The sequence below is a fragment of the Polypterus senegalus genome, chromosome 15 (assembly GCF_016835505.1).
Source record: "Polypterus senegalus isolate Bchr_013 chromosome 15, ASM1683550v1, whole genome shotgun sequence".
Taxonomy (NCBI): Eukaryota; Metazoa; Chordata; class Cladistia; order Polypteriformes; family Polypteridae; genus Polypterus; species Polypterus senegalus.
In genome coordinates this window covers 84,450,935-84,462,873 of record NC_053168.1, presented here as the reverse complement: position 1 = coordinate 84,462,873, position 11,939 = coordinate 84,450,935, and the positions used below count along the sequence as shown (strand labels likewise).

Here is an 11,939-nt window from a genome sequence, read left to right as displayed (position 1 = left end):
ATAATAACGTAACATGATTGACATTGTCATGAGTGTTGCTGTCATATATATGCCTGCCTAAATAAGTCACCCTCGCTTTGCTCTTACTTTATTTACCGCTCATTTAATCACGGCTAGTGGCGGAAAAATTATAAAATGGAAGGAGGATGGCTTTACCAAAACAATTATTGATGGCGAATCGATTATTCATAAAGCTTGAATTGGTGATGTTTTTCTGTGTTAACCTCATATTTTTCATACTTCTTCTCAAACTAAGGTGGTGCGAGGGTAAAATGAATCGGGATGCGCTGATCAAAGTAATCGGTGTACCAGGAAATCATGCATTGACAAAAGCTCCCTGTGCTTGTAATGCAAAGTGTGATTAAATGCATTATTTTTAACGCTATGGAGCACATGCATCAAGCTTCTCAGCTGTGCTTGTGCTAAGAAAAGGAAAGATTTTAAAATAACGTAACACGATTGTCAATGTAACCTTTTGTAAGTAGTGCCTGGAGGATTCAGTGTGGAGAAACTCTATAGAGACAGCGTGTGTATTAACTTGTGGATTTTTCTGTGAGTATTTGGTGGCAGTCTGACAAGTTGCTTCGAAGACGGCGTTAGCTGCAGAGCTCAGCTCAGAGCCAAATGAGATGAATGGGAGGGAGATGATGACGTGACTCCCCACCCGCCTTTAACTGTCAATCCCCACAAACACAGTCTCGGAATTTGCATAAGCACACCCCTTCACCTACAATTTTAACTTAGTTACAAAGTGATCAAAACTCTCGTTTATATCCTGCGTCCTCTCATTAAACTTGCATCCCGCATTACCTGTGGGCATGTGAAACGCCAGCGTTAGCCTGTCTATGAACTTAATTTAAAGTTTAGGTTTACACCTTGCTTTCTTTCCGAGGTAGCAGCAGTCATGAATATGGTAGTATATGTCACTCGCCGCTTCTTATTGTTTCGCTGCCTTCTCAATTATATAATGCATGTTTTCTTAAGGCTTTTGGTGGTCTTCCTGGTTTTCTACGCACTGCGTTGACAGTCAGTTCACGTGATTACGGAGAGGCGTGATGATGTCACACGAAACTCCGCCCCCCCACGTCATTGCCAGCTCAACTCCATTACAGTTAATGGAGAAAAATACCTTCCAGTTATGACCATTAGGCGTAGAATTTCAAAATGAAACCTGCCCAACTTTTGTAAGTAAGCTGTAAGGAATGAGCCTGCCAAATTTCAGCCTTCTACCTACACGGGAAGTTGGAGAATTAGTGATGAGTGAGTGAGTGAGTGAGTGAGTGAGTGAGTGAGTGAGTGAGGGCTTTGCCTTTTATTAGTATAGATAGGTAAATCACTGCAATGATGGAAATTACATCCACAAACACATGTATTTGGGCTCCGACTGATGCTACTAACGCTCTCGGTTGTTTGTTTACAATCGCGCAAGCGGACACACGTGACCGCTTCCGTTTCGTAATGCAAAACAAAAAATTTCATTTTAAACTTCCCAATAATTTATTATAAATTTTATTAATAAAATCAACAACTAAAACACTTTTTTGAATAAATTCTTTATTTAATTTAAAGTACCGGCATGCAAAGTTACTTCTTCATCTGAAAGATGGCTCTGTGGTTTCGTCATTATTTACTTCCGTATTCATCGACAAAACCGGCATTGCGCTGGAAATCTTGAATCTGAAACGATACTCGTTGTATAAACCGACACCCAAACTCCAAGCCAAAAATCTAAGACGAAATTCTCTTCTCTCTTTTCTATTCTCTTATATAATGGGATCTACGGTACATGACATGAAACAAAACAACAGTGGAGCCCCACTACAGCAGCTCTAACAATAGTATGCTAAAAAAAAAGTCTTCAGCATTAAATGAAATGTTGTGACCCTTGAAGTATTTGAATTATTGTTTAGAGGTTAGTTACAATTATTTTAGGAGTCCTTGCTAGAGCATGTACCTCATATAGCAATTTTAGGAGAACTTAGATCTTGTGATTAGTCTATATAATGACGTATATTTATGATTGAAAACATAATCTTTTAATCAGTTATCTGTGCCTTTTTAAATACAGTACTTTTTGCTATTATTTTATAGCTTATGTCCATACTTTATTTCAGTTTGTGCATGTTTTAATTAAAACAATATTTAGAAGTAATATTTTATTAATGATTTTTTTAATGACCTGGAGAAAGCATATGACAGGGTGCCTCGAGAAAAGTTGTGGTATTGTATGAGGAAGTCGGGAGTGGCAGAGAAGTATGTAAGAGTTGTAAAGGATATATAAGAGGGAAGTGTGACAGAGGTGAGGTCTGCGGTAGGAGTGACGGATGCATTCAGCATAGAGGTGGGATTACAGCAGGGATTGTCTCTGAGCTATTTCTTATTTGCAGTGATGATGGACAGATTGACAGATGAGATTAGCCAGGAGTCCCTGTGGACTGTGATGTTTGCTGATGACATTGTGATCTGTAGCAAGAGTAGGGAGCAGGTTGAGGAGACCATGAAAAGGTGGAGATATGTTGTAGAGAGGAGAGGAACGAAGGTCATTAGGAATAAGACAGAATTACATGTGTGTAAATGTGAGGGAGGTCAGTGGAATGGTGAGGATGCAGGGAGTAGTGTTGGCAAAGGTGGATGAATTTAAATACTTGGGGTCAACAGTACAGAGTAACGGGTTTGTGGAAGAGAGATGAAAAAGAGAGTGAAGGCAGGGTGGAATAGGCGGAGAAGAAGGTCAAAAGTAATTTGTGACAGGCGGATATCAGAAAAAATGAAAGGGAAGGTCTACAGGACAGTAGTGAGACCAGCTATGTTATATGGGTTGGAGATGATAGCACTGACCAGAAAACAGGTTACAGAGCTGGAGGTGACAAGAGTTAAAGATTTGCTTTGGGTGTGATGATAATGGACAAGATTAGAAATGAGTACATTAGAGGGTCGGCCCAGGTTGGATGGTTTGGAGACAAAGTCAGAGAAGCAAGATTGTGTTGGTTTGGACATGTGCATAAGTGAGATGCTGGGTGTATTGGGAAAAGGATGCTAAGGATAGAGCTGTCGGGCAAGAGGAAAAGAGGAAAGCCTAAGAGAATGTTTATGGGTGTGGTGAGAGCGGACATGCAGGTAATGGGTGTAACAGAGCAAGATGCAGAGGACAGGAGGAGATGGAAAAAGATGGTCCACTGTGGCAACCCCTAACGGGAGCAGATGAAAGAAGAAGGAGGTTTTGATTAATGATTTTTTGATAAATATGTGGAAGAACAAAGGTACGTTCTCAGTGAAAGCACGCATTTTCTTTCAAATGAGTCTCACACATGTTAGCAAATACATGAACAAGAAATACTTTATATTATTCAGTTCAGAGATGACTTGTGAAACACATGGAATGTTTAATGGCACATTATTCTGTGCTGAGCACAATGAAATAAGGTTTATTGGTTCAATTAAATAATGTAGTACATAGCATGAAGAAAAATCAAATAGAGCAGGATCTTGGACGTGATTAAAAAAAATTAAATTTGTCTGAAAAAAGTATATAAACATTTCATATGTGATCTTGATAACAGGATCATGCTTACATGTACTTTAAAATTAAGCTTCACTCATGATGTTTTCTTTTTAAGATAGGCTGAGAGTGATCTTCAGAGAGCAACAATGGATGCCACACGCACAACACAGCAACTTGAGGAAACCATTGATGATTTTGAAAAGAGAAAAATAAGAGATATAAAGGTGAGTTTTTCTCTACAATGTTGTAGTTGTTTATTTTTGTTAGACTTTATTGTCATTTTGTACATAGTACAATAAAATTATTACTTGCAAATCTGCTCAGAATAGTGATACATTACCAAAAAAAAAAACAGACTCAGAAAAGAAAGCATATATTGAGTGCAACATATGTACAATGATAGATAAATGAATGCTTTATATATGTGCATATATGTATGCAAACACAAATACAAGAATACATCTAATATTTATGTGCAGTTAAAACCAACTGTTCAGTAACCTGACATGCAAAGAATGTGAACAGTATTTGTTATTGTGAGTGTTTGTTTTGTACCTTGCATCCAATGAATAGAAACTGTCTGAATTTATTAGTGGGAGTGCATATTGGTCCTGTACTGTTATCTAGAAGGGATGAATGAGAAAAGTTGATTGTGCAGAATGGCTAATACTTTTAATAACAATGTTTTGCCTTTGTAAGGCAGTGTATTTTATATACTCTATACACGGAACATATACTGTAAATAACATCAGAATTATGTGAATCTCATTTAAATTAGTTTACTTTATAGTTTTTGTTTTTTTAAATATTCTGCACAAGTAAACATCTGGGTCTGTTCAGCTGCTTTAACTATGCATGAATATTCAACATTTACATACAGTATAAATTAGTAAAGAGCCAGAAATATTATCTGTATATTTTTCAAACACAAGGGGTGATTAAAATGGTGAGACTGATCTATTAAGAGAAACTTAATAAAGCCAAACAGTTTTATTTTTCGGGTATAATCCCTGTGAACAATTGTCGGAATTTTCATAAAGCTTTTCTGTAACACTGAAATAAAATTTGCTTGTGTAATCACTTTTTTGTTGCTGACTTCTTCATCATTAGCATTGAACATCCTAAGGAGATAACCCTTTACAGTGTGAAACAGATGGAAATCACATGGGGCCATGTCTGGATAATACAGCATGTGTGTAATCTGTTTGAATCACTTTGAAGTTTTGCAGAACAACCCTTGCAACCCATGCAATGTGTGTGGGGGGTCATTGTTATAAAGCAGAATAGGAATTCTACACAGGTTTCCTTGCTGCTTTTTCCTGATTGACTACTGCAAATACCAAAGCAAATCAGCAAGATATTGTGAAGTAATGTGAACCTTTTGAGGTATGTAATCACAACAGCCTACACTCTTGACATAATAAAAATATTCTTTAGTCGTCTACACCTCAGATTTTTGGTATAGGAGAATAACTAGGCCCCCACATTGTTTTTAAAATTGTTAGCAGTTTGGGTCAGTAATGTTTCCAAGTCCCATCCTCAGTTATGAAAAGCTACTTAATTTTCAATAAGACAATACATGAAGTAGATTTATTGATTTTGACATCCATGTTGACTTGGTTCTGTAATAGGAAACTCAAAGTGTTCCATAAACCACAAATGCTAAGGACTTGTAGCTCAGGTATTTTATTATACAGAAGGTAATTATTGGATACTTGCCATAGAATATCACTTTAAGCTTCAAGCTCAAAGCTTTTTGGTTACCCCTCATAATCTGACTATTTTAATCTAGTACAGAGCATTTGCCTTAGATTAATTTAAACTGAACAAGATTTATTTTTATTTATGGCAATATGTTTTGTGTGATTCGTTACCAATAGGTGTTGTTAGAGAACGATACCTGCATTGTACGGTATACTTTTTAAACAGTTTTCCCACTCATATGCTTGGTGTCCTTTAGGCTGTGTTCTTAGAACTACAATAATCTTATGTTTTTGATGTGTGTGGTGTGTAAAAATATTGCTGAAAATGCTTAGTAGATAAACAGTAGTTTTAAGCCATTGATATATCTGAACTGCAAAATGGACATGCTTTATATGTGCAAACTGATGAAGCCCTATGTGCTCTTGTTAAATGCATCATGACAGAATGAAGGAATTGAACAGAATAGCTTCCTTTAATCAGCTACATTCATTTACATATAATACTAGACAGCAGGTTAGCCACTACAACAGCAGAATTTCTCTGTTTTAGATTACTTCAGTAACATTATTATTGTAGCAGTTTTAAGGCATTTCCAGGAATCCTGTATGCTGTTTAAGGCAGTGGTTTGTCTGGACTACTCATAGTGTTTCACTTCTTTTTAAGACATTCAGCGGTAACTTTAGCTTTTCATTTGCAGTCATGTTGTTGTTGGATTATGAATCATCTTCTGCCAATTAAAAGCATCCCCACAACATAAGATTGTCACCACCATACATAATTGTGGGAATGTTATTTTGTAATGAGTGAGCTATTCGCCACACAGTAATTTGCATTAAAGCTGGATAGCTCAATTTTTGTAGCAGAATTATTTGTCAGCTTCCTGTCAGATATTCCTATATAATATTGTTTTCATATTTAGTTGCATGCAATTTCAAACAGAATGAGTTTGACTTTGGATGGATGGACAAATTCAGTTTAAATATTTAACTGCACACAGTTTGATTTCCACCTACGCACTGTTCAAAACTAAATGGCAACATGTTGAGCTGTAGTTTTATAATAATGATAAATGCTAGTGCAGTTACTATTAGAAATAAATAAATAATACATTCACTGTATTGTTCTTTGATATACTGTACATGCTGGAAAATATTTATCTGATGGTGACTTTCATTACATACAACTATAGAACTATATTCTAACCTAAGCCCCATCTTATTAACTTTTATGTCTTCTAAGGGTGTATAAATACAGCTTTCCAGTTATGTCAATTATGAATGACACTATTTCTGTCTATCTATTTAATATAATATATATTGGAAGAAGCATTTGCGCACAGGCCAAAGAAACCAAAATGTCTTTTTATGCTACCATTTTAAAATCAATGGGAACAAACGGAATACATGAAAATAAATAAAAAGCAAAACATTTTTGAACTGATAAAAGGTTTTATAAAGTGAGAATAAAAAATCTGCACACCTATATATAAAAAGCTGACTTGTGTAATGTATAAAATTAAAACCAAAATAAATTATGTCAGAACTTTTCTCACCTTCATTGTAAAATTTCAATTTATACAAATCAGAAATTGTTTTGGGGAAAAATAAAAACAAGTTGTTTAAGTATGTACACCATGAAGCTCATATTTTATTGAAGCACCACATGGTTTATTACAGTGCTTAGTCTAATTGAGTAATGATAATAGTCATCATCATTTTATTTACATAGCACCTTACCTATTAACTTGGCATATCTTGACTTGGTCAATATTTACCCACCTTCCTTGTAAAAATTTTCAAGATCTATCAAATTGCCTGGGCATCTCTTATGCACAACCCTCTTGAGATCACCCAACAGATTCTCAGTTTGATTCAGTTATGGGCTATGATGGGCCATTCCTTTATTGATTTGTATAAATGCTTTGGGTCATTGTCATGCTTAAAGGTGAAATACCCCCTCTTCTTTACCTTTGTAGCACACACTTGAAGGTTTTGCACAAGAATTGATTGGTGTTTAGAGCTAATCATGATAGACTCCACCATAACACTGGAATCACTGAGGCCTACCGAAAATTCTTGTAATTTCAGCCCACCTTAAATCCTATCACACCTCTCCATCAACATCTTTTGTTTTGTAAATGCGTCAATCAGCACACGCAGCAAACAACTTGCTGTCCCATCCCCTGTCTTGATGGAGCTCAGCTCGGGCAAAAAGTTCTCCCCGCTCAAGCCAAGGCTCCTTATCTACGTGTGAGGTTCCTGGAGTTGTATAGGGTAAATAATACAGTGTGTCGTTATTTGGAACAAGGTTATTATAGTTTTGTCTTTTTATATTAGTTTTTATTTCTATATTTTTTCTGACCTTTCTTGGAAATTCAGTTTAGTTTTAGTTTTCCTTCATCATGTATTTTTAGTTTTTATTTTACTTACTTAGATACTTTATTAATCCCAAGGGGAAATTCATATAATCCAGCAGCAGTATACTGATACAAAAACAATATTAAATTAAAGAGTAATAAAAATGCATGTAAACTGCCTGGAGATGACACTGTTCAGTGGATGCAGTGGATTCTCCATGATTGACAGGAGCTTGCTTAGCTCTGTTAAACTTTCCAAATTAAATCAAATTAATAATATATTGAACAATTGTTATAAAGTAAAGTTGAATAAACCAGACTCTGCAGCTGCATGAATAAAAAATAATTGAGAATGTGTTCAGGTAAAGTACCACTTCCAGTTGATGGGTTTGGCCCAAAAGTTAATACAGATCTACAATTTTGGTGTAACAAGCACATGCCAAATTTCATCCATCCATCTAGTTGCGTTTTTGAGTTAGCGTGTTTATACACACATATACGTAGTTCCAAAAGAAAAAAAAAAAAGGTATTTTCGGACAGGATTCATCTAAATCTCGAGGTTGAATTTTTTTCATGATTACTATACCTACTCTATACTTCATATACTTTGTGTGCGAAGTGGCAGGTGAATTACTGACAACAAAAAGCAGGCAGCTGAAAAATATACTGAAACGTTCTTTACTCATGATTTTTCTGTTCATACAGTAAAGTTTTTGTTGACCAGCACATTCCAATTACAGGCGTTTAAATTACATCTTTATATACCACAAGTGCAAAGAAAGGCGGCACGTAAATCACTTTTTATTCCACAGGCATTACCTGTATATTCAGCTTTCTCTGTCAGCGCAAATTCTGTGTGAACAGCCTCCCTCCATCACCAGCTTCCGATCACTGGATGAATATATTCCCGTGGCTCGTGGTGGATGACTTTCAGTTGTAGTTTTTAACCCTTATAAAACTTTTAACTCTTAACAGCAAGAATATTCATTCAAAAATGAAAACAAATTATTTTAGTAAATTATTATTTTATTTCAGCTAGTCTTTCCAGCTAATTTAATAGTTTCTTTTAGTTTTAGTTTTTCATTTTAATTTTGTTAATTATTTTATTTCAGTTTACGAAAATGTTTTTTTAACAATAGTTTCAGTTTTGATTTTAGTTTTCGTTAACTATAATAACCTTGATTTGGAATACATGCATTTCATGTGTGTTCTGTGTTTACAAACATCTGGGTAAGTGTAGGATGAAAGGAAATGCGAAGCAAGAAATGGAGAACACATACCTAAAGCAGAAACTTTTTCCATATTAATAATGACTTGAAGTGTATAATATGCCATAATAAGTCCAAATGTCAAATAAACATGTGCGCTTTTATTCAAGAAAATAACCAAAGGAAAAAAAAAAAAACATGTTTCTGTCGAGGAGTGCAAAGCTCAAATGTCAATTGACAGGCATCTGATACGTGTTCTTGAATGATGTAGAGGTAAGAGCTGCTGCCTTACAACTCAAAGGTACTAGGTTCGATACCGGGTGCTCTGCATTTAGAGTAATGAACTGCTAATTATTATTATTACTATAATATAATAAAAACATACAATTGATGTGAGTCTGTAACACCTCGTATAAATTTTGGCTACTTTTAAAAGTTAGCACTTCTCCTAGTGACATTCATGTAGTACAACAAACTTGCCTCTCCCTCTCTGAGTGGATGACATTTATCTCCATTCTTTTTACAAGAGCAGCACTGTGGCTGAGGCCTGCTCAGAACTATTTGTTGTACTGGCAATCAAAGATACGATGTCCCGTGACCACTGTTAGACTGGACAAAGGCAGGACCGTAACAACAGACAACTTCTTCACAGTGCTTTCGCTGGCTAATAGACTGCTGCACTCTGCTTGGCACCATAAAGTAAAATGGGACTTCTACCTGCAGCTAAAGTCACTTCAGTACGCGAGCAATTCACCACGCTGCTATTTAGATCTGGCACATTTCCCAGGCTCAAGGCGCTTAAGATGTAAATATTTTCTGCATAGAACAATAAACAGATAAATACAGGGTATACAAAGCATTAAATAGAATAAAAGAAAAAAATGTAAGCCAGAGTATAAAACTACATTCAATAGTAAAAGAAATACCTAAACAAATTGCATGATTTGTGATTTCACTCAAACAAATTATCCTGAGCATCTTGACAGAGGGATTTACCTGAAAGAAGGGGCAGAATGTTAGGTTAAGTTAAAAGCCGTTGTGAACAGATCAGTTTTAAGTTGTTTTTTAAAAGAACGAGTGGAGTCAGTTGATCTAATTAATTTCAGGAGGTCATTCCAAAGTCTGGGTGCTATACAGCTGAAGGCCCTGTCACCCATAGAGTGCAGGTTAGTGGGGCACAACAAGATTGCCAGAATTGGAAGACCTTAGTGGTCAAACAGGAGTATAGCAAATGAGAAGGTCAGTGATATAGTCTGGTGCAAGGCCATTTAAAGCTTTGCAAGTTATTAATAGAATTTTATACTTGATCCTGTAAGACACAGGGATCCAGTGAAGGCGAAGCAGGATGAGTGTGATGTGTTTGCTGTTGCTGGTTTGTATAAGGACTCTTGCAGCAGAGTTTTGAATTAACTGGAGATGTGATGTAAGATTTGAAGGGGCACCTGCCAATAGGGAGTTAAAATAATCGATGCAGGATGTTATAAAAGCATGGACAAGTTTCTTAGCATTAGAAAAAGAGAGGAATGAGCAAACATGGGATATATTACTGAAGTGGAAGTAAGAAGGTTTCTTAATGTGGTTTATGTGGATGAAAGTAAGAAAGGGGTGAATCAAAAATGACGTAAAGATTTCTTGCATTAGAAGAAGGTCTAATGAGATCACCTTCAAGAGTGACGGAAAAGGGGCTGATTTTCTTCAGTTGCGTTTTAGTGCCAATTTACAGCAGTTCAGTTTTGTTACAATTTAATTTTAAAGAGTTACGCTTCATCCAAGTTTTAATTTCACTGAGGCAAGTTATGAACTGAGACAGCTGTGATGAAGTTTCACTTTTAGCATTGAAACAGAGTTGAGTAGCATCTGCATAAAAATGATAACTCAGTTCAAACCTACGATATGGCCAAGGGGATGCATGTAGATACAGAAGACCACAGAGTCAAGGACAGAACCCTGAGAAACTCCTTGTGTGACTGGCACTGTGCTGGGCCTGCTGTTACCAGAACTAGCAAATTCTTGCCTATTCATCAGAGAGGATTAAACCAGTGAAGGACCATGTCAGAGATACCTGGAATGTTCTCCACTCAGGACAGTAGAATGTCATATGTGACAGTGTCAAAGCTGCACTGAGGTCAAACAGAATTAATATGCTGATTTGTCCAGAGTCTGCTGTCATAATCAAATCATTGGTTACCCAAAGCAGGGTAGTTTAACAGCTGTGTTGCACTCCAGACTGAAAGAGTTCCATCAAATTATTAGTGAGTTGGGAGGCTACAACATGTTCAAGAACATTGGACAGAAAAGGTAAGTGAAAGCAGGTCATTAACAAATGAAGATGTGACTTGTGAAAATTTAGAAAAGGAGCTGGATGGAGTGGGAAAATGGAAAGATATAAATGGATAATGTATTTATGTTAGTTGAAATATTTAGATCTTTAATTTTATTTTTGAAAAAGTGGAGGAATTTTTCAGAGTTAGAGGAGGTAATTGGGCCAGATGCAGGTTGAGGTAGCTTATTAACTACAGAGAAAAAAATGTTTGGGTTATCATGGCCACTTTGTATTATTCTGCCATAATGCATGTTCTTGGCTGCAGTTAATGCATCCCTGGAAGCCTTTTGATGGCCAGAGAAAGCCTTGATATTCACAGTGAGGCTAGTCTTTTGCAGCATTCTCTGAAGGTGTTGGCCAGCTGTTTTCATAGACCGTAATTCTGAATTATACCATGGAGCTGAACGCGTAAAAGAAACTTACTTACGTGTTAATGAAGCCGTTTTCTTTAGTGCTGAATGAAGTTCTTACACAAAGACTACAGATTTAACTAATAATAAAAAAGTAAAAGTTTGCCTTATTGTCAGTCCCAGGGATGAAGAATACAGGCAAAGTTTATCTTTATCATTGTGAATGTTCCATTTTTTATTGTGCATTATCAGTCTGTTGGAGTTACTTTTCAAACCAAGGCCATCTATGTTAGAAAAATAACCTAATAATATCACCTAATATTATTGGTTAGGCCACACTGCTATGCAGGGAAAAGGGACACAGTAACTCTTTTACCTAGATGAGCTAAATTAACAGTCTTCATGTAAGGCATGGGGGACAGTGTGGTTGGAAACAAGATAAAATATATGGCACTGCTTTATTGATCCCTTCAGTGAAGGTGTGTTAATTATACTG

General features: G+C 36.1%; 1 protein-coding gene across 1 annotated transcript in view; it reads left to right on the top strand.

Moving 5' to 3' along the window:
- Positions 1 to 11,939, top strand: part of cibar1 (CBY1 interacting BAR domain containing 1) — an 86,676-nt gene that overhangs the window by 53,134 nt on the left and 21,603 nt on the right. The window contains exon 6 of the mRNA XM_039736963.1: positions 3,622 to 3,726. Coding sequence (XP_039592897.1) covers positions 3,622 to 3,726 — 105 coding nt within the window. The remainder of the gene's footprint in view (positions 1 to 3,621; positions 3,727 to 11,939) is intronic.